At 37.6% G+C, this 27,996-nt stretch overlaps 1 protein-coding gene across 2 annotated transcripts in view; it reads right to left on the reverse strand.

Annotated features, from left to right (window-relative positions):
• LOC126248308 (sarcosine dehydrogenase, mitochondrial) overlaps window positions 1–27,996 on the reverse strand; it is a 245,949-nt gene that overhangs the window by 33,547 nt on the left and 184,406 nt on the right. For both annotated transcript variants that reach the window (XM_049949180.1, XM_049949179.1), the window contains exons 14-15: window positions 10,674–10,930; window positions 3,483–3,645 (exon numbers count right to left, since the gene is read on the reverse strand). In XM_049949180.1, coding sequence (XP_049805137.1) covers window positions 3,483–3,645; window positions 10,674–10,930 — 420 coding nt within the window. The remainder of the gene's footprint in view (window positions 1–3,482; window positions 3,646–10,673; window positions 10,931–27,996) is intronic.

Consider the following 27,996-nt stretch of genomic DNA (forward strand, 5'->3'; position numbering starts at 1 on the left):
CTAAATCTTTCTCTGCAAGCCCTGTCTTCTCTTATTTTATTAGTACAGTACTTGGAGGTCATTGGTCAAATCCTTAGGAGAATACCAAATCAGCCATGTAACAATTTATATACAAGAACCACAGAGAAATCACGAAGTCAGAATAGGGATAACATACTCTGATGAATATCTCACCAGATCAGAATCAAGCTGACACCAAATAGAATGAACAATAAGACTATTATGATGCCAAAGTTTGATATGACACAATTACAATCATTAAGGATCAGAGATGAATGGGAGGAAGAGACAGCAATGACATTGGAAGAATTCAAAGATAAGATAATCACTAAACTGTAAGAAACAATTTCTTTAACCATAAAAGAAGAGACATCCATGGTGGAATGAATCATGTGATAAAGCAATTGATAACAGGAAAATATCATACAATAAAGGGGTCAGTGACAGATCAGAAGTTAATCTGGTAACATATGTAGAGGCAAGAAAGCAAATGGCAAGAGAGATCAGGAGAGGCATGAGAGAACACAAAAAGGATCAGTTAAAAGGTATAAAAGAGGATTTCCAAAACAATAACCCAAGGGACTCCTGCAAAACATTTAAAACCAGAATCACTGGATACCAACCAATAAATTTGTGGTTCAGAAAAAGGTTGAAGAACTGGCACTGAACAACAAAGAGAATTGAGAGACACATCCAAAAAAATTCATTGAACTACTGAATTGTCATCAGCCAGCTGAGAGATTCTCAAGGAGTCAAGGGATCATGAAAAATGGTAAGTCAAAAGCATGAGATGAACTGGAGATTAAGAGACAAATCATGAAACTGAAAAATGTTAGAAGAGCAGGAGATGATGGCATCATAGCAGAACTGCTAAATGATGATGAGCTGGATACTTTCACAGATATAACAAACATTATACAAAACATATGGGTGACTGAAGTAATAACAGAAGACTGGAAGTGTACTGTTACTCACACTCTGCATAAGATATGGAATAGGGATGATGTTGACAATTACAGAGGAATGTCTTTACTGCCTGTCACATTCAAAATTCTATCACAGTGCCTAGAGAATACCAAGCAGGCTTCAGACCAGGAATATCCTGGAGTGAACAGATACTCAATTTAAAAATAGTCCTTATATGTCAAGTGGTGAGAAGTAGAGAGACCAATTGCAAATTTGTATACTTCAAAAAGGCATATTATTGTATAGAAAGGTTACCACTGATCCAAGAACTGGAAGACAGACACACTGATAAACATTATCAAACAGACACTAACAAACACCAAATCTAAAATTCAATTCATGGGAGACTTATTACAGTCTTTCAAGATTAGAACAGACATGAGGTGTGGCCACTATTATTCAATATAACTTTAGACATAGCAGTCAGGGAATGAGAGAAAGAACTGAAGGTACTGAGACTTTATAAACCAATCAGGGTAGGAAGGAGAACCAAAGGACTAGATATTGGCAGTCTTGCGTTCAATAATGACCTGGCAATACTCACAGTTAATACAGAAACTGCAGTAAAGTAAATAGAGGTCCTGAAAAAGAAGGCTGAAAGGTTGGACTACAGATCTCCTTTGAGAAAACAAAACATGTGTCAAATGAAAAAGATGCAACAAAAAAATCACAAAAAAATATGGTGTGTTCAAAAGAGTTCACAAATTCAAGTATCTTGAGGGGAAAATGTAGGCAAAGGGGATAGAGGAAGAAACCTATAAACAGAGAGATAAATAGTTAAGTAGTGCATTCTGGAAGAATAGAAACATCTACAGTAAATCATGCCTGTCACATAATGTAAAAGTGAGACATGAGAACACTGCCATCAAGCTAGAAGCCTCACACACATCAGAAAAACTGATCATGAATCAGAAAGGTGCACTAGAAAATATCAAGAAACTTGTATGAAGAATTATTAGGAAAATGCTAGGGCCCAGTAATGCAGAAGAAGGCTACAGATCGTAGGCTAGATGAGAGACTGAACAGATAGCTAACATAGTACATGACATGAAGAAATGTCAACTCAAATTTTATGGGAATATCAATAGAATGTCAGATCTGACAAAATAAACAGATCTTTGAGAACAGAGAAAGTGTTAAGAACTTGAAGTGGATTATCAAAGTAAGAAAAGACCTGAAGGATGCTGGCATAACAGAGACGGATATACACTACAAGCAAACATTCAAGCACAAAGTACTCAAGTAGAAAGTGAACCAACAGATAAAGAAATTCAAGACAGGAACAAATTGGTTGGATGAAAGATGGAAAATGCATAGTGAGAAGATGAAAGAAGTGTGCAGCCTGAAGATATCTCACCTCAAGTAGACACTTCATGTGGTCCTCTAGTGGCCTACACATGTATAATAATATATTTCAAATGACTGCATGATGTCTGCAACTGTTAAATTTTCTTTTCTTTTCATCCCTTATTGTGCAATTTTGGCCTTATGCCATTTTCAACCATTTCTGCAAAATGACAGTATTTGGCATTAAAGATATTTTAGAATCAAGGCGCTAACAAATGTATCCAAGTACCCGAAAATGGCCCAAGGCTGATATTTTAAGATAAAGTATGAAAATAAAACAAAATAAGAGTTGCAGGCATCATATGGTTACTGAAAAAAAGTTTGAAGACTAAGAATTAAATAAAGAATGGTCTTTTGGGCAATTCATTCTTCCCATTGAATGATATGATCGCAACAGCTTTTAAAATGATTGCAAATTATTGTCAAAATGTCTTAGTTATAATATAACTGATGTAATAACTTTATATATATCACAATATTTCATAATTTTGATTCTTTTTTGTATCATATGTAGATAAAGAACACATCATAGATTCTGATGTCTCTGAAATTTCTGGAATATGATTCATGTAATGCAATGGAATGTACAATGTAATGTGCCATTATTGGCAAGTTCATTAGGAAAAGAGCACTAGCTCAGTTGGGGGAATGATGGGGAAAGGAATACACTATTGCTGTATGTTAGCATTTGTTTTATTAAGTTATTATCTTGCTTAGTGTAATTACTGTTTGTACTCTCTAATGCAATTGTGCACTGTAGGTTATTGCTTTCTGTTACACTACCAGTGATGTGCTCAGGGACATTTCATGCATCAGATGTTATATCTTCATTTTTAAGCGGTCTCTTTGTTGCTTCTATAGTGAGTATAAGCTAGTTTCACTGGTCAAAGTGCTTTCAAGAATGTGTAACACTATGTAATTCTCCTTGCTTTGTGTAAGTGTGCTTGGAAAATTATGATGATTTACTCTTTTGCTGACAGAGATAGTACCATTTAGATCACTAGATTTGTATTTCTTTTCATTTCCTTCTCTTACTCCTCCTCTTCCTCCTCCTCCTCCTCCTCCTTCCCCTTCTCCACCCCTTTGATAAGTAATCTTATATTATGTTTCAAAGTCTAGTGTCTTGTCTAAAGTATAAAACAGAAAAAATGTAATCCAAAAGTACTTACTCTTGCAGTTGAAAAAATGTTAATCGTCTTCTTAAACCTTTTCGCTTCTCCACTTCAAGGGCAGCCTTACCAACATATTCTCCTTCATCTCTGCATGTGTCGTCTAATCCACATTCAATAGGCAGGTCATCAGACCTTAAGTCATAATTCCATAAATGGTAACCTAGGCACAAAATACATGTTTAAAAATCATGCAGAAATAAACATTTTGCAAAAGAGATCAGAAAAACAAAAATAAACAAGTGGTAGCTCATCAAAGTGGACATTAGTGAAAACACAGACATTACACAAAAACAATTGGAACCAACAGCTAGATTTAAAAACCATCAAACAACACAAAATTTTGTTTTACATCTTCACTATGGAATTCACTATTCACATTATGGAATGCAGCTAGAATAAAGATTAATAAATTCATAACATTGCTATGAAATTATGTTTTACTACATTCAACAATGATATTGTATTTAAAGTCTGTTACTTTGTTTAATAGCTATTATTGGTATGTGAAATCCACAGATATTTAGGAGTGCTTCAAATTCTTGTACATTGTTGTGTATGCTTTGGCAGTTGCTTAGTAGAACTTTAAATGTCTCATCTGTTGGATGAAGAGAAAGGGGGGGGGTGGCATTTCTTTGAGTCTTACACTAATTATTTGGGCTCTCATGCAGCTGCCATTATCTGAATTGGATGTGGAATTACCTGATCCTCATGTGCACCCTATACATAGTCAGCTAGCTGGATAAACAGTCTATGATCTATAATGCACCCCTGAGCCATAAATGCTGTCCCTGAAGTTCTCAACTCTGTCTATGGAGTCATAGCATTGGTTGTCACAGAAAATTAAAAGTCCTTCAACACACTGAATGATGCCTCCAGGTAAACACTGAGTGCAGCAGATAACCCAAAACACCCAATCACAGAAGATTCAGTACTTGACAGTCAGAGCAATTTCTGAATGTTAATAAAAAGCAAGTCACCTATCCTGTGCCCAACAGCAGCACTCACAGTAGGGCTCCACTGCGGCTGGTGCAACATTTTGCTGGAAAGTACTTTTAAAAAGTAGACCTCCAGCCACAGAGTCAAGAGCACCGGCAAGCAGCATCAGCAGCTCAAGCAGCAGTAGTAACTGTTTGTACACTGAACTAAATTTAGTCTTTTTCTTCTGTGAAGAAGGGAATAATGTTAGTTCATTTACCTATTTTGAGAAGTATTTATTAACTTTTTCTAATGTGGCTGTGTGTTTTTCCACCATTAGTGTTACATGATATGACTTTTTAGCTTAGTTTAGTACATCAGCAGTATTTAGATTGCATCTAATGATTGCTTGGGTTAGTGTTATATTTGTTAGTTTATACAGGAAAATTGTTTAAAAATGGATAGGAACTGCACATGTTGTATGTGAATGAAGTCAGAATTGAACACTGTCCAGAAAGAGTTAGTAACTGCACTGGCACAGTTGACAGGTTGCTGCCCTGAGCTGCAGTGGTGTTGAGGCTCCAGGGGTGAAAGCTGTGGCACCTCTGGTGCCTATACCACTGTGTGGTATCCCTGATGTTGCAGCACCTTCAGACATGTTGGATTTGAATGATCCACATTCACCTAAGTTTGAATGATGAACAACAGATGGATCACAAGTCTCTGGGTAGAACTGGAAATTGAAAACTGCCAGTGTGGCTATCTCCTTACTACTTAAAATCTGATTTGATGTGTTGGCCTTTGCCAAAAGTACATCCAACTCAGCAGAGGATATGCCATCTGTTGGAACTAGGGCTGACCTTCCAGGACAAGTGCAGAGGTTTGGTTTGCTCCATTCTGAGGCAGGTGATCGAGTCTCTTAGAGAAATAGCAGGCATGTATGGAAGGGAAGTTGCATCCATTATGTTTGCCTGCTGTAGGGTATGGGGATGGGGGATGAGGCATCATCAGAGATGTGCTGGAATCTCTACTGGTGGCCATTGAGAAATCTAGGTGCAAATTGTGGCTCATGTTGGCATGAATGAAGTTTGCCACTTGGGTTTAGAGGTGATTCTCAGTTCTTGGATGTAGATTTCTTGATCTCTGTAGGATCCCTCTTAATAGTTCAGCCATGCACTACATACAGTAAGTGGCCATTAGGATAGCAGAGTTTGTGTGGTGTGCACATTTGGTTCTTTAGGATGAAGAAATGCTTGCACATTTGCAATACAATACATTCTAATTTCTGGTAGGAAACAATATTAGCTCCATTAATTGCAGAGATTTGTATTCAGCATTGCAGTTCAGAGAAAGAAAAGTGCTAGGGGCAGAAAGCTGAATAGAACCAGGTGTTATTACCAGTAAAATTTAATATTCTGGTTAGAATGTGTATCACAAAGATAAACTATATGCCAGCAATGGAAGCATCACTGTAGCTATAAAAATGCAATACTATATACTAAGGTTAGTAGAGATTCTGAACATCAAATGATTTGGGTGACAATTAGTGTTAAAGTTGGATGAAACTTGGTAAGCTAATGTTTTCATATATTCTCTGCAGCACAAGCAGTAGTGGCAGAATATTTCAGATAAACTTTATGAGTATCAATAGGAATGTAACAAGAGATATGAAGATATTTGTAATTAGTATATGCAAAAAGAAATATATTTCGAATTACTCGAGTAGTATCATGAAACTTTCATCACTGAGCCTGGAAATGTTGAGAATAAATGAACAATGTTTCATAATATTTTATGGTAGCCTCAGAGAGGTATGTTCTCAGAAATGTTATGAAGGATGGGAAAGACTTACTGTGGTTCTGCAGTTATGTCAGAAAGATCCTCTGAAAGCAAAGCGAGTTTCATCCCAGATTTAAATGTAGATAAACCTCATAGACAAAAACCATGAATGAAGCCAAAATTAGCACATGGAGAGCCAGTGTGAAATGTTAAACAAATTTGAATGTAGAATTCTGATCTGACAGGAAATCATAAAACATTTCATGGCATTGAAACAAAGAATGACAATGAGAAGATTAAAATACATAATTCCTTTCTCCAATATTGATTCACAGAGGAAAACAATACTCTGGTTCCATCTTTCAATCTTTGCACTAATGCCAAAATGGTAGATATTCAAGTAAGTGACTGTCAGGTAGAAAATCAACTGAAATTATTCAACAGAGGAAAAGGACGAGGGCCTGCTGGGATACCTATATGGTTCTATATAGAGTATGCAAAAGAACTTGCAGGCCTTTTCTAGCAGCAGTGTACTATAGTTCACCAGAGGAATGAAGTATCTAAGTGACTGGAAAAATGTGCAGGTCATTCCCATTTTCAAGAAGGGTCATTGAACAGATGCACTCAGCTATAGGCCTATATCACTTATGTCAATCTGTTGAAGAATTTTGGAGCACAATTCATGCTCACATATTATGATCTTTTTGGAGACAATAAATCTCCTCTGTGGGAATCAAGATGGATAATGAAAAGAATGATTGTGTGAAACCCAGCTTCCTCTTTTTGTCAACAAGTCCCAAAAGGCAATAGATACCAACGCCCATGTTTATGCTATGTTCCTTGACTTCCAGAAAGTGTTTGGTATAGTTTAATACTGTCACCTAAAGTATAAAATATCAGAGTATGAAATATCAGGCCACCTTTGTAACTGGACTGAACAGTTCATAGGAAACAGAACACACCATGTCATTCGTAATGGAGAGAAATCTTAAGACATTAAAGTAATTTTGGAAGTATACAAAAATTATTTTACAGGACTACTACATTTCTCCTGTATATAAATGACATAGAAGATAACATCAGAAGCCTGATGAGGCTAATTGGAGACAATGCTGTTGTATTTAGAGAAGTTCAAATGCTAGAAAGTGGAAGCAAAATTTAGAGACAAGTACAGTGGATCAAAACTTAGTACAGAGATAGGGAGTTGTCCCTTAACACAAACAAATGTAATGTATTGCACATAAATAGGTGTACACACTCATTATTGTATGTGTATATGATTGCCAAACAATCACTGGAAGCAGTTACATTCCTAAAATATATGGAAGTATGCATATGAAGTGATTTAAAGTGAAACAACACATAACAATAGTCATAGACAAGACAGATACTAGATTGATATTCCTTGGAAGAACCTTCAGGAACTGCAGTTCACCCACAAATAGAGATTACAAAACCATCGTTTGAGTGACAGATGAGTATTGCTCATTAGAGTGGGATGGTTACCAGGTATGATTGATAGTGAAAATAGAGAATATCAAATGAAGAGCAAAAGGTTTGTCACAGATTCATTTAGAAAATGCAAAGGCACCATAGAGAGGTTTATCCAGTTCCAATGACAGATGCTGCAAAAGAGGTACTGTGCATTATTGTGTAATTTACTGTTAAAATTCAGGGTGTGTACATTCTTATAAGTCAACAAATGTGTTTCTTCCTCCTACCTATACTTTGTGAAAGGGCTATGAAGATATAGTTAGAAAGATTTGAGCTGACACAGAGCCTTAGCAACAACCATTCTTCTTTTGTATGATTTTTAACTGGAACAGGAAAGGTAGGAAGTGACAGTGGTACATGACAGTGGTACACAATTCCCCATCTACCACATATTATAAGGTCACTTGTGGACTATGATTATAAATGTAGGTATAGGTTTAGATGTAAATGTAGTATCACCTTTCTGAATCTCTTTCAATTTATGAAACTATTACATTAGAATGATTACAAGGTCAATTTAAGAACTGAAGTTGAAATACCCAAGAAAATAATTTGTGGTGTAATAAGTGAAAATTTTGAGGAAAAAATGATAATCCCCTGTAACTCCTCAGAATTCTACTTGATATTTTATTTTAATAAGGTTATGCATGCTAACAGACTTGTGTAACAAACTCTAAAATAGCAGAAATTTCCACATAATGCAGACAGTATACACTGTGGGTGATGGGGAAAGCTAACTTGAACATGATTTGACAGTTATAGTACATGCAGAACACAGTATTACACCACAACACTCAACTTTGAAGAGCTATGTTTACAATGAGATCATACTCTTTCATGCCTTCCTTAGGAGAAATTTTTCAGTGAGCCTGAGAGAGTCTAAAGAAAGTTTAATTTATCCATGGAGGATGCCTCTCACATATCCATATTTGACCAGTTCTTGAGTTGTTTGTTAGTCTTAGACCCTTACAAAGTAGTATTAATGGAAGAGCTAAAGAAAAATTAAATCTGAGCTATATGTCTCATTAAGAATTTGTTTAGTTAAAGTGAGATTATCCCAGAAATGCTTGACAAACTCCACTGGGAGATGCTACAAGAAACATGCTATACATCCTGCAGAGCCTTACTCTAAAATTCCAGAAGTCACATCCCAACACAAGTCAAGAAATATGTTACTTCTTCCAACTTATGTCTCATTTTATGACAATGAGAACAAACTTAGAGATTTTTGGTATACACAGGATGTTACCAACAGCCTTACTTTCTGCATTTATCTCCAAATGATATAGAAAAGAGTTGTTCGATAAGTCTGATAACTTTCCATGAAAGCATAGAATGTTCTTGTTGCACCTTAATGTTAGGTAGGCTTGATTATTCCAAGGATTGTATAAAGAATTTCAGTAATGTTAGCATGCAGTTCACTGTTGACAGCTGTCTGAATTAGTCAGTCTGTAACTCCGATTGAAAATGGAAAAAACTGAGTTTCATGCTGTTAGTAAGGATTTACATTTGAGTGGTTGGACTGGTGCACAAATCAAAACAGAATTGGGTGGAGCTCACAAAGACTCTCCACTGTCATTACAAACCATTTAATTTTGGATTAATGAAGTTAAACATGGTTGTACAAACACCAAAGATGAAGAATGCTCCAGCTGTCCAACTGAGGTCACCACTATGGAAACCATCAGCATAATCCATGATATGGCAGTGCAAGATCATTGAATAAAAATTCATGAGACTGCTGATATTATAGGCATCTCAAATGAGTGAATTCATAATATCCTGCATGGAAAATTGGCTATGAAAGAGCTGTATGTGAGATGGATGCTGTGATTGCTCACAGTTGACCAAAAGGGCATTTATTACAATACTTCAACACAATGTCTGGTGATGTTTAATTGCAATTCACAAGAATATTTGTGCTGATTTGTGACCTTTGACGAAGTCTGGATCCATCATTACATACCAGAGTCAAAATGGTAGTCAAAACAGTGGACAAGGGCTGGTGAAAATGGACCGAAGAAGGCAAAGACCATTTTGTCAGTTGGTAAGGTGATGGCCACTGTTTTTTGGGATCACCAATGAATAATCCTCACAGATCACTTGGAAAAACGCAGAACCACAACTGGACCCTATTATGCTTTGTTGTTGGATCATATGAAACTTACATTGGCTGAAAAAAGACCAAGGTTGACATGTAAAAAGTGCTATTTCATCAGGATAATGGACCATCTCACACATTAGCAATAGCAGTGGAAAAAGTGCATGGACTGGGCTTTAAAATGGTTCCTCACCCACCTTGTTCACCAGACTTAGCCCCAAATGACATCTTCCTGTCATCTAACTTGAAACTTTGGCTTGCTGGGAAGAACTTTTCATCAAATGAGGAAGTGATAGTTGCAGTCAATGAGTTTCTTGCAGAGCCCGACAGAACCTATTTTCCTGATGGGATGATAAAGCTGGAGGATCACTGGACCAAGTGTATATCTTTCAATTTGACTATGTTGAAAAGTAAAGTGAACTGTTTATCAAACAAACTTCCACTTACTTATGGAGTTGAAGTCAACTACAAGGTCTTACTGAGATGGTACCCTGAGTTGTGAGTAATGAAGATATCAATAATTTTAATTTCTGAGTTTTCATTTATGATTATGTTGCAGAAGTTTGTCATACATTTCATCTTCCCATCTGATTACAATTTTCTCAAAGTGTATTGTTCATTGTGACATTTGTTCTGAGAGCAGGATTCTTTCAGCAATTTAACAATTTGTGAAATGTATAACAGCCCACATTGCCAATGGATCCAGTACATATTAACTTTAAAGATTGTCAGAAACTCATCTTTTCATCAGCATACCTGATTATAACTTTTTGTCTTGTCTAAAAATTGTACATTTATACCAGAATGATCCTTCTGTTGACCTGGGGCAATCATTATATCTACCAGGAAAAAAGAATCACACAAGAAGAATTTTTGGTACTGTATTGTTCTTCACTTACCAGTTTCACAGCCAAGGGAGTTGAGTGCTCTAAATCCAGCCAGTCGCAGACCATACTTCTTTCCTTGTTCTGTAATAGCTTTATAAATTGGTAAACAAGATTCCCATGGTATGTGAATTTCCCAGCCTAGTTCACCTACATAGCTAATCCTGAATGCTCGACAAAGATGTCCTGCCAGCCGAATCAGCTGTGTTGTTGAGTAAGGAAATGCAGAGTCTGATAGGTCAGTGTTGGTAATACACTGCAACAGTTCTCGACTGAAAATGATATGCATTACAAAGATATTACACTGTACAAAATACAGTTCACGTGTGGAAGAAATTATTTTAAAAATAATATTCTTCTGCTAACAAGAAACATTACAAACAACTTGAAAGTAAGAATCCAACTTTATTGACAAAAAGTATATGTACTTTTGTAAAGGTTATAGTGCAATGAACACATTAATATATAATATTACCTTACTGTTCAGAGATAAATTAAGCATTTATAAGATAGTTCTAAAATACAAAACCATGAGCAACTGAGTTAGAGATAGCTACTGTGTTGGAGAAAGAACATTTCTGTCACCATTTGATAGTTTGGCACATCATGTGATTTGGATGTTATCAGAGTTCTTACAGACCACTGACATGGAAACCAAGTGCAGATTGTGCATGATATGAGGTACCACTGCATTTGATCATTGGTGACCAACACATGGAACAGTCCATCTCTGACACTGTGCAGGCTCTGGGATTTTCATGTGCCTCTGTGTCAAAATTATACTATGAGTGCCTCAATTTTTGGAAAACCATAACCAAGAGAGTCAAATACCTGGGCAAAAATGTGTTGATGATGGGGATCACTACCAACTAAAGTGAACTGAATTAGCAGAGAGTAGGGGCACTGACCAGCAGATCACCTTCCTGTTGAATAATGGACAGCAACTGGTGAGGAGCCACATTATCTAAAACTACTTTCTCAATATGGGTCTCTCACGTGTAATTCTGTTCAGCACAAGCAGCTGGGTACCAAAATAAACTTGGATGCAAAGACATCACCAACGAATACTGAAGCATGGGAAAAGGGTACTAGGACTGCAAATTTGTTGAACATTTTTGCACATGCTGATTGTAAGGTATAAGCACACTGAAAACTAGATGAGATGATGCATCCCAGCGTATTGTTCAGGCAGATGGTGAAGGTATTTTATGGTAGGGAACTGGATAAAACAGAGCCCTTAATATGTTTGTCATTGACTCCCAATGGCAACCAAACCTTCTTCAGGTTAAAACTCACTTCACCCACAGCATTTGATAAGCTGCATGTGGCTCCTGGGTCATGTCAAATGGTGAGCATCACAGGGAGCTCAGCCTTCATTGGCTGGGTACAAGTTTGGTGAACCCAGGGTCCTAAGATGGGGAACAGTGAGCGCTAAAGTATCTGCATGTGTGCATGGTGAAGGTGCATGCAGACATGACAGCTGTCCAGGAAACTGGAAATAATAACTTGTTTATTCTGGATACAATTATAAAAAGCAATAACACAACTGAGTACTAATCATACAGTGTAGGCTTTCACAGTCAGTGTCTTCTTCAGTTAAAACTTGCAGGCTGAAAGGCCAATGGTCAATATGTAAAACTGCTTCCTGACACTTCATTTCCAACTGTGGGAGACCTCTTCCAAAGTAAAACAGCTACTGCCACTAAGGCTTGAGAGCAAAAACTTTCCTGATGTGATCCTTAATTTTATTAATGAAAGGGAGAAAAACCTTTCCAGATTGTTTCCATTGTTGCTCAGTACTTCCAGTTTCTTTTCTTCTTTGATGGTGTGCTCAATCAATTTCCTTAAGAGCGTATCCATTTTCCTTGAAGGACAACTGTAAATGATTTAATTCATCCTGCAAAGAAACTGGCTCACGGATGTCGTTGGTTCTGTCCACCAAGGTTTTTATGACACCTCTATTCTGTCTAGGGTGAAGGTTTGATTCCTTGTGGAGGTATCAGTCAGTGTGTGTGTCCCTACTGTGTAGCTTATGACCCAGAGTCCTGCTGAGCCATTTAATTACAGATGAATCCAGAAAATTAAGTTGACCATTGTCTCTTTCTCCATTGTAAACTGTATCTTTGGGTTAATACCACATATACACCAAGAAGATGTCCATCTCCTCTAAGCCATGACTGCATACTACAAAGGTACTGTCCACATAATGGTAAGACTTAGCTGGTTTTTTGCTGGCCATCTGCAATGCCTGCTGTTCAAAGAACTTTGTAAATGTCACAGAGTTGTTTATGAGGAATAAATTACTGATAAACCCTCTTACACTTCCATACACAACAAAATAAAAACCCATTAAAACCAAACATGTCCATGGAAAACCAAAGAATTAACAGTGTCACTGAAACAAAATTTCTTGGCATCTACTTACAAGACAATCTTAAATGGAATTCCCACATCACATCATTAAATTCTAAACTATCGAAAATGACTTATGCAATGAGGATTATATGGAACAACACACGTCCTGAAACAGTTAGAGTGGTGTATTACGCTTGCATACACTCCCTATTGAGATATGGCATCATATTCTGGGGAAATTCTCCTCATAGCATAACCACATTCCGGAAACAAAAAAGGATTGTGAGGATAATGAAAAATACTAACAGCCGAAAATCATTCAAACCATTCTTTAAAGAACTGGGGATTCTACCCCTACCATGTATCAATATACTAGAAGTTGTCATGTACCTAAAAAAAGCATGCTAAAAATGGGAATGTATTTATTCAAAATAAATCTGTACATGAACACCATACAAGGGCAAATAGTGACATACACAGACATCATTGTTATACCACACTGTGCAAGAAAGGTGTATATCACTCAGGTTCACATTTGTTTAATAAGCTGCCAAGTAACTTAAAGGCCATAAACAAAATCCATAGGTTCAAAAAATCTGTAACTTCATATCTCTTATAAAACTGTTTTTACTCAGTAACACAGTATCTTGAAAAATAAGTTAATTTCGGTTGTAACAATATAAAAATGTAATGTAACAATATAGCAATATAACAATGTAAAAATTTATAAATGTAATGTATACAATCAATGTAACAGTATATTAATGTAATGTCATTTTGTCCAACATCCAAGGTATGGTATATCTACCTCAAAGATTCAGGATGTAAATAAATAAATAAATAAATAAATAAAACTTCATAAATAAATTAGCAACAGTTGGACTAAGAGGGCTGACCGTAGTGGCCCCATCGATTCGTTCATAAAATTCATTGTTGTACTGGAAATAACTTGTGGTAAAGCATTGTCTAAATAAAGTCACTACACCAGTCAGAAAAAATCTGTTATGTATGAAATAGTTTCGCTTACAGGAACAATAGTAAACAGGGACACTACATCGAAGCTGATATGATTATCACTTGGACTGATGTTAATCTCCTCTAGTTTTTCAAGAAAATGCACAAGGTTTTTAATGTAACTGTTAGTTCTACCAAAATATGGCTGCAGAAGGAGGTGAGATTTCAGGCCACCTCATGGATGGGAGATTTGATTTGATTCATTGAGCATCCGTTTTATCATGTACAATGATATGGGATTTGTCATATGTTACATACAGAAAAAATATGAATAACAACATATTATGTAAAAAAATATCAGTGAACAATCTGAATTAAATATATGGGCAAAAACAATTATAGCTCACATGATATAAATTTGTAACAATATAGGAAACAAATAAGTTACATATATTCTGTGTATAATGGACAGCAACAAGAAACGATGATTATAAAACTATATATTGACAAATTAATTAATTTTTGTGTGTACATAAAAGAGTCTACCTCACGACACAAGTTTGTATATGAATGACTTATAAGATAGGTGAAGGCACGCTATCTTTCTGAAGATTTCATGTATTCACTAACACTGTAAAAGCTATTACTAATTAACATTCTTTTGAGTTCACTTTTAAAACTGCTCAGCTTCTGAATCTTTTTAATTTTTAAGAGAAGAGCACTGTAGAGAATTTTCGGGTGGTACATTGCACTCTTGTTGTACTGGGCTTTCTTATGCACTTATCTGTGAAAGTCATTACTCTGTCTTGTTGTATAGTCATGGAACTCACTGTTTAAAGGAGAAAACTGGGGGTGACACTTCAGAAAGCATATACTTTCATATAGCTGTTTCAGTTGATCTATTCTTTCGAAAGCCATTTTGTTCATTGACCAATATTCCAATTATTTTTAGGAAAGTAGAGAGTCTTCCATACATTACTCTTTCTATGATTTTTGAAAAACAAGATAACATTGATAAAGGCCTGTAGCTTTTTACATCATAATGATCCCCATTTTTGTATAATGGTTTTATAACTGATTGTTTCAGCTTTCTAGGGAAAGTGCCAGTACTGAAAGATGCATTAATTATATCTACAAGAAGAGGAGTAATATATCTGCTGTGTTTAATGATTTTATCTGGAATGCCATCGGTGCCACAGGATAATTTATTTTTTAGTTTGCTGATAGCATTCTCTACCTCATGTACTGTTACAGGATACAAAAAAATAGTTTTGGGATTCAATGTGATGTTATGACTGATGTCTGTACTACTTTGGGTTTGTATGAGGTTTTGAACTACACTTGTAAAATGACAGTTGAATATATTGGCAATGTGTAATGGATCATTATTAGTTTTGTGCCCAGTTTTAATAACAATGTTGTTTCTTACTTTGCTTCTTCCTAAGTTGCTATTGATCACTTTCCAAAATGATTTCATTTTTTGTTGCCATTATTTCTACTGATATATGAATCATTATTTAACTTTTTGGCTGCACTAATTACTTTCTTGTATAATTTCCTATAACACTTAACATGTTGTTTCAAAGCAGGATTTTGCCTTGCTGATTTACTTAACATTCTGAGTTGCTCTCCAGATTTTCTTATGGCAATCACAATCAGTCTCAGAGGAATATTTGGCTTAGGCACCTTTGGATGGCAATATAGTCTGGATGGATAAGCTTCTCTTCTGTGGAGCTGTATGTTATTGTCTGAAGAGAAAGGAGACTGTTTTTCCAGTTGATTGGTGGTTCTTATAAGTTTCATTGTAGGATCCTTCTGAAGCTCTTTATAAGTAGTTGAATCCAAAAGGTCACAAATCTTCTTGTGATAATCTTCACTCTTCATCAAAACTGTGACCTTACCTTTGTCAGTTGTAAGTACAATGATGCCCTTATCCACACTGATCTCCCTCAATGCCTTTCTTTCCATTGGAAACAAATTACTGTTAGGTGGATTCACTTTGCATAATATTCTGTGCATTTCTGTCCTAATTTCATCAGTGGATTGTGGTAATAACAGCCAGATTCCTGCCTCAGTAATTGCTATAATGTCCTTTGTGTGAACTGTTGGTGGTGTCAATGCAAAATTACATTCTTTCAATGGAACTGAACTTCTTCTTTGGTTAATTCTGTCCCAGAAAGGTTAATAACCATTCAAGAATTGGCACGACTGATGTTTCATGCCTGCCTCTCTGTAAGTCATCAAACTTCCTCTTCTGCCTACTTTGTGACACCTCTGCATTGAGTTCCATAGTCCTGAATATTAGCCCATCCACCTTATTCCAGTTACAACAGTGCATTACATTACTGACATAAATGGAGATATAACAGCTTACTGCTAATTGCCACCAGTTCTCATAATGTCTGGTGGATCTGCTCCCATAGTATCACTAGGTTATGTTGTATTAAATACAGTTAGCTTGTGCTGAGTAGAAAATTCTCCTCACCTTCAGATAATTTGGGAAATGTCACAGTTTCCCCGCAGGTTAACAGGAAAGTGAGCATACATGGTTGTTGAGCAGTCCCTCCAGTTGCTGAACCAATAATGACATATCCTCCCCACAGGGGCGTTTAATCATACAATGTAGACTTTCATGACAGATGTTTTCTTCAGTGGAAACTTCCAAGCTGAGAGGCTGTGGTCAGTATACAAAATTGCTTCCTAATATTTAGCCTCCAACTGTGAGAGAAATCTTCTGAGGTAAAATGGCTACTGCAACAAGGCTTGAGGTGGCGTTCACATTTATTATAGAGCACATATAGGGTCCCACCAAACATCCCATGATACCAACTCTATTGTTATGATTACTTCTCGATGGTGTCATCATTCTTGATTAAAAATAAAAATAATCAGTTGTCATTCTGTTGGCACAAAGTCAACATCCATATTTTATCTAACTTCAAACCTTCTTCTTTTCTATTAAAATTATTGTTGTGTTTGTGAATCTCTATTGCTTCTATGTACATGCATGCACGATAATGTGATGTCCTTGCTAAAACACTTATCTCACTAAATTTTATTTCATGGTTCCTAACTTGAATAACATGTTCTGCTAGGGCCAATTTTTTGGTATGTCCTAGGCAACAGTACCTGTTTTGTTCAGCTATTCTGGCATTGACACTTCTTTTCATAGCTTCAATATATATTTGTCCACAACCATATGGAATTTTATATACCGCAGGTCCTGCTAGGGTGTGCCGTACACCTTTTGCCATTCCTAAATATTCATTAATTTTCTTGGTGGATATGAAAATCATTTCAATCTCATGCTTGATCAAAACTTTCCTAATGTCATCTGTAATTTTACTAATGAACAAGAGAAAAGCTTTTCCAGATGGTGGCTGTTGTTGCTCTTCCAGATGCTTCTCTTCTATGATGGGGTGCTCTATCAATCTCCTTACCAGCATATCCATTTTTCTTGAAACCTGACCTACATTATGTAATTCATTCTCCAAGTGAACTGGTTCACAGTGAACAAGCTGTAAATACTGAGCACCAACAGCTACCAACTGGAAAAGTTTTTCTCCCATTCATTAATAAAATTATGGATCAGACGGAGAAAGTTTTGGCAAAGTACAGAGTTGAAATGATCTTCGGACCCACCAAGAAAATTAATGAATATTTAAGAATGAAAAAAGATGCATAGCACACCCTAGCAACTACTGGGGTATATAAAATTCCATGCAGTTGCAGACCAGTCTGTATTAATCTATGAAAAGAAGTGTCAACACCCACTTAGCTGAACAGAAAAGGAACAGTTGCTTGAGATATACTGAAAAAATGGCTGTGACAGAACATGCTTTTTGAGTTGGAAACCATGAAATAAAATTCAGAGAGATGAGCACTTTAGCAAGGACACTACATTATCATGCACGCATGTATAGAGAAGCAGTAGCAATTCATAAACTTTTTTTTTAAAACGAACGCACCACCAATTGATTGTATCATTGTTTATTTAATTATGACCCAGGTTTGACCTTTTATTCCATTTTAAAGTGACTGAGTTTATGTCATTAACATATATTGCAGAATGTCAAGCTCAAAATTGGCCATAAATTAAGAAAAATATTGGATCTCCACGAAATGCAGACGTAAAATCACCATCTTGTTAAAAAATCAGTAAATAATAGTGGGAGCACATCATATTTAGTAAAAGCAGGTATACTTGAGTCATTTTCTTAATTTATGGCTAATTTTGAGATTGATGTCCTGCAATATACACACATCAAAAAAAGTTTTGGATCACCCTGGTTTCCAGAACTCCTGCAGACAGACGTTGACTGTGGATATTGTATCACAGACACAGTCCCTTTGACTCTTCAGAGACGTCACTAAACCCACCCAAAGATGTAAGGAACCATGCATGAGCAGTGCCTATTAGATGGAGGAGGTCCGACAGCCGATCAGTTCCAGTCATTCCACCAGGAAGGAGGTACACAGCTCGTGTTGTCTGTAGTTCAACCATGCCTAGATGGTCAATACTGCAGTTTCCATTGTTACTTTGTGCCAGAAAGAGCTCTCAACAAGGAAAGTGTCCATCCATCTAGGAGTCAACAAAAGCGATGTTGTTCGGATATGGAGGAGGTACAGAGAGAGAGGAACTGTCGATGACATGCCTCGCTGTGGCTGCCCAAGAGCTACTACTGCAGTGGATGACCACTACCTATAGATTATGGCTTTGAGGAACCCTGACAGCTGCACCACCATGTTGAATAACGCTTTTCATGCAGCCACAGGATGTAGTGTTATGACTCAGACTGTACACAATAGGCTGCATGATGCACAACTTCAGTCCGAACGTCCATGGCGAGGTCCATCTTTGCAACCATGACCCCATGTAGTGCAGTACAGAAGGGCCCAACAACATACCAGATGAACTGCTCAGGATTGGCATCACGTTCTCTTTACCGATGAGTGTCGTATATGCCTTCAACCAGACAATCATCGGAGACGTGTTTGGGGACAACCTGGTCAGGCTGAATGCCTTAGACACACAGTCCAGTGAGTGCAGCATGGTGGAGGTTCACTGAAGTTTTGGGGTGGCATTATGTGGGGCTGATGTACGCCACTGGTGGTCATGGAAGACGCTGCAATGGCTGTATGATGAGTGAATGCCATCCTCCGACCGATAGTGCAACTATATCCGCAGCATATTGGTGAGGCATTTGTCTTCATGGATGACAATTTGCACCCCCAACATGCAAATCTTGTGAATGACTTCCTTCAGGATAACAACATCACTCAACTAGAGTGGCCAGCATGTTCTCCAGACATGTACCCTATCGAACATGCCTGGGATAGATTGAAAAGGGCTGTTTATGAATGACGTGGTGCACCAACCGCTCTGAGGCATCTACGCTGAATCACCATTGAAAAGTGGGACAATCTGGACCTACAGTGCCTTGATGAACTTGTGGATAGTATGCCATGAAGAATACTGGTGTGCATCAATGCAAGAGGCATACTACTGGGTATTAGAGGAACCGGTGTGTACAGCAGTCTGGACCACCACCTCTGAAGGTCTCGCAGTATGGTGGTACAACATGCAATGTGTGGTTTTCATGAGCAATAAAAATGGCAGAAATAATATTTATGTTGACCTCTATTCAAATTTTCTGTACAGGTTCCAGAACTCTCAGAACCGAGGTGAGGCAAAATTTTTTTGATGTGTGTATGTTAACGACATAAACTCAGTCAGTTGAAAAATCTAGCTGTAATTAATAAACAACAATTCAGTCAAATGACAGTGTGTTCATTTAAAAATTAATGTATGACTGTTGCTCAGCAACATAAAAAACTGTTTAGAATAACAATAAATTATTTTTAATCGATAATGATGTCACCTTCCAGAGTTGACATTATGGAAAATATAGTGGGGCCCTCTACATACTCTATAAATGTGACAGCCACTTAAGCCTTAGTGGCAGTAGCCACTTTACCACAGAAAATGTCTCCTGCTGTTGAAGACAAAATGTTAGGAAGCATTTTTTTTATATCAACAATGGCCTCTCAGCCTGGAAGTTCTAACGGAAGATTACTGGGTACTGTTCAGATCTGATGTGAGTTACAGGAAGAGATAACACTATAAAGTAATTCTGCTAGAAAGGTTTGTAATGAAGTCCTAACATAGTGAGGCATATCACAAAATGGTGGTCTGCAAGTTGGATGATGGCTGAAATAGAGCCTAGGATCTGCAATGGTTGATGCTGGTCAGGAGTATACTCCAAATGAGGGACCACAGAGTGGTTGGTGCAAATGCCAGGAGCAACTCCCGGAGATGACTGGCTTCTCACAGGCCTGTACCAGCCCAACTACTGCTGAGCTGGACTATTTTTGGAACATGAATTAATGAGCTAAATAGTCCCATGTTGGCTGTGCCTCCTGTTGTCGATAGGGATTCCGGCTGTTGCCGAGAGTAGCACCTGTAGCGGTGGCATCCTGAGTTCCTGCTGAAAACAAGCAGTCATGTTATTGTTATTGTTGTGCTGGCTTGTTACCAAGAATTGTTGAGGTCATATCTGGATTGCAGAGCCGCACGGGATTAGCCAAGTGGTCTAAGGTGCTGCAGTCATGGACTGTGCGGCTGGCCCAGACGGAGGTTCGAGTCCTCCCTCGGGCATGGGTGTGTATGTTTGTCCTTAGGATAATTTAGGTTATGTAGTATGTAAGCTTAGGGACTGATGACCTTAGCAGTTAAGTCCCATAAGATTTCACACGCATTTTCTTTTTTTGGATTGCAGATGCCAGTGCTGGTAGTGGACAACACCTGAAGGTAGGTCACCCATGGAACACGCGTATGCATGCGGTTTCTGTCCAGTCAGAGTCCAGATGCAGGTACTGTAAGCACCACCAGTGCACCATAACTGTAAGCTCTGTGCATGCTTCAATGATAGATGAGCAGTGTGGTGATGGAATGTTGTGTGTCACAGGGAATGAGAATCTAGGCTTAATTGCCCCGGCAGTGAAGATGATACAAACCTCTGTGGAAAGAAGTCAACTTCAAGGTGTGCTGTGTGCTGATGGGGTGAATGGCTGTAGTATACAAGTACTTCTGCTGCATCTTGTGCACTCTAGTATTATAAGGCTTACCCAGCCAAGTGAGGTTCTTTCTGCATGGACTTTTAGTTTCTTAGCTACTCATGGGACCAAGATGGAACTATTGAACTTTTCTCTATCAACTCCTAGTGGGAATGTTGCTAAGTAAACTTTATTTATTAGTAACAGAACACCTTCTGCTAGTGAGAATGTGTTTTTAATCAATAAAAGAAAGGAGGGAAATTTTGAGAAAGTTTCACCTCTGTTCACCCATAAGGGTATAGAGGTAATAAAATCTGCAAAGTGTTTGATATTGCTGGTTGAAGCAGCCTGTTCCAGACAAGCAGTAAATCCCCAGGCATCCAAATGTCTAGCAGAATACACCATAGAAACACAACTGGATAACATAGCAAAGACATTATATGATGCCGAGATATTATTAATGTTCTGAATGAAGAACTTAAAGGTGTCCAGAATGAGGTTTGGGAGGTTGGAAATGAGTTACCAGTGGAAGTAAAGCTGTGAGGGTGGGTCATGTGTCATGCTTGGATGGCCGATCTGGTCAAGTACTTGCCCACAAGAGGCAGAAGCCCCAGGTTTGGTTACCGGTATGGCACACAATTTTCATCTGCCAGCAAGTTTCAACTGAGAAGTGTGACACAAGAAAGTATGATGAAACTAGTAGAGGGCAAAATAATAAAAACTGATGCCTTTATCCTGAAATTTATTATAAAATCCCAGAGCACATCAGGACATGATACATTTGTTTAACAGTGGGGCATTATATATGCAAATCAATGCACTGTTTTAAATTATATCAGTTTGGACATACAGTCTAGTATGTAAAGGAGAAGCCATTTGTGGAAAATCTGGTAAGGCTGCCCACAATGGAGTCATTTGTTTGTCTTCTCTAAGGTGTAGTAATTGCCCTGGGGACCACCACATCTGGAGTAGAGATTACACCGTGTACCTTGAAGAAAGGAAGATACAGGGGCTAAAAACAACAAAGTGCTTCATGTATGGTGAAGAATGACAGATCCATGTAGCTATGCAAACCACTTACTTTTGTTACTTTGTTTACTTCAGCTCTCAAAAAACCAATGAAGAAGTCCAATGCATCTTCACAAACATAGGCAAAAAACACAAGTACATACACCTGCAAGCTTTCAGCATCTCAACAGGTAGACTCAAGTGAACAGGTAAGTATTGTCAGGGACATGAAACTTCTTTCACAGTCTCCATCGTCAGAAAAACTAAGACTGAAATATCAAATACAGAAGAAAGCATGACGTACACTGCCATGCCATGAAGATCTAATTCTATCTTGTAGCTCTAATGATTCCACTCTTGAGAAAATGGACTTTGACGTCTGCCTAAACCAACCATCTAGATCTTCAACTAAACCTCATACCACCACAGGATCCCCACACTGGCAGAGAGACAGGGGAAAGAAAAACCTCACTGATAAGAAGATTTCCATATCACAATGGAAAATCATTGTGTTCAGGACTTACGTAAGGGAACCAGAACATTTAGTACAAGGAAGACCATTGTGATTATGTGTACAAGGTACAGGTTTTAAGGTTTCCAGCAGATCTGTGCTTAGTGGATGTAGCCTCCACAGTGCAGAGAGAGCTAAAGGTGGAGTGGCCATATTTAAAGATGATACATACCACTCCTCCACTCTTCCCCTTACCAACACCAACTAATAGTTGCTGCCACTGTATATGAGCAACACTGTAACTCTATATGTTCTCTCCAGCTGCCCCCCCCCCCCCCCCTGCCCCCTCCCCCATATCAAATGGTCAATCGGAGAGCTCTCAACTACTTTTTACACATCTCCCCGACCCACTTTTCCTATATGGTGATTTTAATACACACATTGTGCCTTGAATACAGCCAGCCAGAGTTGCCAAGCAGTTCTAGGTGCTACAGTCTGGAACCGCATGACCGCTACAATCGCAGGTCCGAATCCTGCCTCAGGCATGTATGTGTGTTATGTTCTTAGGTTAGTTAAGTTTAAGTAGTTCTAAGTTCTAGGGGACTGATGACCTGAGCAGTCCAATGTGCTCAGTCCCATAGTGCTCAGAGCCATTTGAACCTTACATACACTAAACATTTCGTTGTGCTCAATGACAAGCATTCTAGCAACCATGTTTCAACTGACAGGTGTGGCAATGCCTGAAAGCAACCTTCAGTGATGAGTGTTTAGTCAGATGAACTAAAGCTATACAGTCAACTCCTGTTTGAATGTCATGTCAGTGTCCAGGAATGTGTGGATCATATAACAAAAATGATCCACCATGCTACTGAAGCATCCATTCTAAGCAATATGTTCCTGGTGGAAAGATCAATGCTCCTCTTCGATGAGGTACCATAGTAGGCTGGATGAATGGGCAGAAAAAACTGATTTTCCCTGTGAAATCTGTATATGTCCTTGTTAACAGTCTATATTCTGTTTTTAATTTGCCTGAATTTATATGAGGGAAGCAATTTTAAATTTTTAAGAATCAGTGAAATTTCTGGGCTTCACTTTTTATTCAAACCTTACTTTTCTGCCTCACCTGAAAGATTTGAAGACAAGGTGACTCAGAGCCCTGTAAATTTTAAAATTTATTTATCACCAAACTTTAAGAGTAGACAAATTGTTTCTTCCAATTTTATCAAACTCTTGTTCAAGTCCATCTTGACTAGATGTGTGGTGTATAAAACAGCCAGGAATTCATATTTGAAAATATGAAGTGCAATCCACCACAAGGGAATTAGGCTGGGCACTGGGGCATTTAGGACCAGCCCAGTTTCTTGTTTCTGTGCTGGGGCTGGTAAGCTGCCACTTCACATCAGGCAACAACTCCTCATGGTGTAAGAAATGTAACGAGATGTATTCTTATACCCTCTCATTTGTATATCACTCCATTGTTTGCTCACCTTTTGTTGACTTTCAACATCCAATGGTGAGCAGGAAGGTCTTTTGGTATTCATACAAAATATTTTCATTTTGAAAAGGGTGTGGCAGATATTGATGTTTTACGCCCAAGATTGGAGTAAAAATTCGCTTCGTTTATTGACAGGGGCAGAATAATCGTTCTTTTCAGATAAGCTCCAGAGTTTTACTGGTGTGTATACAGATGGCTCGGGACATGTGGATACCCTTAGCTACTCAGTAGTATTCCCTGATCATGTCTCCAGGTATCAACTTTCTGATCATTTTTACAGTTTTCAGTGCTGAACTGTATGTGATGAGGCAAATGTTACAAAGCTTTTGGCTCGGGTTGGAGGTTTTTGTAGCTGCAGAGAGGCTGGCTCATCCTTTTCTGTTTGGCACTCAGCAAGAAACATGTTGTTGTTATTGTAGCCTTTAGTTCAAAGACTGATTTGATGCAGGTCTCCATGCTAGTCCATCCTGTCCAAGCTTCTTCACCCCTGCCTAGCTACTGAAATCTACCCCCACTTGAACCTGCCTACTGTAGTATCAAGGATCAAAAATCAAGAATTTTATTCACCACTGATCATTTTACAATGATATTGGCTTTGTCATACAGGATGTACTAGTACATACAGAATAATAAAACAAAGAAGTGTCAGTACATTATAGAAAACATTTCAAGCATGGCAGTGTACCAAATTACACCAGGATAGCTTCTAAAAGTTAATGCAATAAGCTATACTACAATCTAATATAATATACTATTGTATTGTTTATTGTATACACTACGTAATTATACACGATTAACCACAGCACACAATAACATGTTTAACTACAGACAACTTTTAAATGCTAATATCCTCCTCAGGCATCTCAAAGAATTCTTTAATGTCATAGAATGATCTGACAGCCAGCTATACACTTAATTTAAAAAAAAAATTATATCCGTAGACTGAACATGAATTGGCAGTTTATTGAACATTTTGAGTGGGTTAACTTTGTGGGAATTTCCTGTTCTTGCTAATCTGTGGCACGGTATGTCTAAATTACCCTTAGCCCTGGTGTTGTGTTCATGTATTTCCCCTCTGGCAATTAATTCTGAAATATTTTTTCAATATGGAGTAAAGACACATAGATGGATAAATTTATAATTGTGAGTATTCTGAGTCTGGAAAAAAGAGGACGACAGTGCTCCCTATGACCTCTTTTACATATTATGCGTAAGACATTTTTTGTAATTTCAAGATGTTCTTGACGTGTGGGGAGTGCCCCATATAATCAGACCATATGAAATATGTGACTGGAATAGCCCAAAGTATGTCACCCTAAGGTACTCTAAGCTCACAACTTACCTTAGTTTCAAGATAAGGTATGCCACCCGAGATATTTTTTCACATACGTGATTGACATGTTCCTCCCAATAGAGTTTAGAGTCAATGTGAATACCTAAGAGTTTTACCAACTTATTGCCTACTTCATTTGATGTTCCCATTAAAAGTTGTTGGGCTTTATCAGGATTGCAAAGGAGCTTGTTGGCTGCAAACTAGTCCAGGGCCTTATCAAGTGTTTCTTTTGTTAGTTTATTCAGATCTGAAATGTTCTGATGTGTGGTAAGTAGTGTTGTATCATCAGCATAACACACAACTGGGTGGGCTATGTTTTTAGGTAAATCATTAATAGCTACAATGAAGAAGAAGGGTCCAAGGATAGACCCATGTGGTACACCTGTGCTGATTTCCATTATGAAAGAATTTGCACTTCTGACTGAAACGAATTGTTTTTGGTTACTTAAATGAGAATTTATCACAGCTAAAGTGCTCCCTCTCACCCCATAAAGCTCTAGTTTCCCCAGTAGCGTGCCACCAGGAGTGCAATCAAAACGTTTGCTTAGGTCACATAATACCAGTGATACCATGTTATTGTTTCCATAAGCTGTTAAGGTTTGCTCAGTGATTTCCAAGATGGCCCCTGTTGTGTTTTTCCCTTTGCGAAAACCAAACTGATTGCTTCATAGGATATTGTGTTTTTCAAAGAAGCTGCTTATTTGTGTGTGTATCAGTGCCTCAAATATCTTTGAGAATATTGGAACAATAGAGACTGGTCTGTAGCTTTGGGGAAGATTTTTGTCCCCTTTTTTAAAAACTGGGACAACTTTTGATACCTTAAGTGCATCTGGAAAAAATTCCAACACATTTATTAAAAGTAAAAGCTAATGGTTTGGCAACTGAGTGTATTGTCTTTTTAATTATGTTATTTGATAACCAATAACAGTCCATACCTTTAGAACCTGAAATTTTGGATACAGCTTTTATAACAACAGCAGGTGTGACAGCCCTCCATTGAAAAACCAGGTTAACAGGCAGTGGTATTCCAACAAGGTCCATCGCAGATGGATTTGTTGCTTTAATACTGTTGCTTATTTCTTTAACTGAGTTTAACAAGTATTGATTTAATTCCTCAGGTTCAAGCAGAGCTGTTTCTGTACATTCTGGTGCATTCTCTTGTTGGTCTCCATCTACAGTTCCTCTACAGCTTTTGTCGTCTTCTTGTTTGAACTATCTTTTGTGCACATTTCATTTCCATTTGAGGTTACACTCCAGACTAATACCTTCAGAAAAGACTTCCTAGCCCTTAGGTTAATGTTCCATGTCAAAGATTTCCCCTTTTTCAGAAAACTTTTTCATGCTGTTACCACCAGCTTGTATTCTATTTCTTCCATGCTTCAGTCATCTTGGTTATTTTGCAGCCCAAATAACAAAACTCATATACTACTTTTAGTGTCTTCTTTCATAATCGAATTCTCTTAGCATCACCTGATTTACTTTGACTACCTTCCATTAACATTGTTTAACTTTTATTGATGTTCATCTCATAATCTCTTTTCAAGATAGTATCAAATCTGTTCAACTGCTCTTTCAGGTCCTTACAGAATTACATCATCAGCAAACTGCAAAATTCTTATGTCTTCTTCCTGAACTTTAATTCTTATTCAGAATATCTCTTTGCTTTCCTAAGCAGCTTGCTCAATGTACAGATTGGTATAGCCTACCACGCTCTCTCACTCCCTTCTCAACCACTGCTTCCCTTTACTTCCTTTGAATTTTATACACGCAGTCTGCTTTTTGTATAAGTTGCAAATTATCTTTTGGTCCCTGCTGCCTTTAAAATTTCAAAGCCTGCAGTCCACATCTAAATCTACAATAGGTTGGACTTTCTTCAACCTATCTTCTAGGAATCTCAGTTATGTTGTATGGCGAGAATTGCCTTGCATGTTGCTACATATGTCCAGCACTCAAACTGTGCTTCCTGAAGGTCAGTCCCTACCTATTTCATTAGATACATTTTTATATCTCTCCTTTTCTAAATTGAAAGATCTGGCAGAAGAAAATGCTAACCTACTGTTTAGTAACAGTTAATCCAGTCAAGTTATCTGTTGTGTTGTTAAATTCAACACATTCTAGTAGGAAGCAGATCCATATGTACTGCCAGAAAATGTTGTGTCTGCTGTACCAATTGTTTTTTGTTATTGTATTTATGATTTCTTCTTTAAATTTAGACAAACATACAGCAAGCACTAATGCAAATTATGCTCTTTTGGGTTAGCACATTCTTCTGCTGACCAGTTCAGTTCAATATGCCCTTACTTAACCAAGGACTATTACTAAGTATTGTCTTTTTACATATGTGATACTCTGCTCCCTCCACTATTTCATATGTCAAAGCCACCCATTCATTTCCTATTATATTTATTTCCCCTGTTTCAATCAAATGTTGCCTAATGCTCCCTCGGAAACTCTCTGAAACCTCTGGCTTCTAAAGTTTTTATCCAGGTCTCATTACCTTAATTTTCTACCTTTTTGCAGTTTATTCAGTTTTAGTCTGCAGTTCAAAGCCAATAGATTGTGGTCAGAGAGCAAATCTTCCTCTGGAAATGTATGACAGTATAAAATATCATTTTGAAACATCTGTCTTACCATTATATAATCAGTCTGAAACCTTCCAGTGTCCCTAGATCTCTTCCACACATAC

The sequence above is a fragment of the Schistocerca nitens genome, chromosome 3 (assembly GCF_023898315.1).
Source record: "Schistocerca nitens isolate TAMUIC-IGC-003100 chromosome 3, iqSchNite1.1, whole genome shotgun sequence".
Classification (NCBI taxonomy): domain Eukaryota; kingdom Metazoa; phylum Arthropoda; class Insecta; order Orthoptera; family Acrididae; genus Schistocerca; species Schistocerca nitens.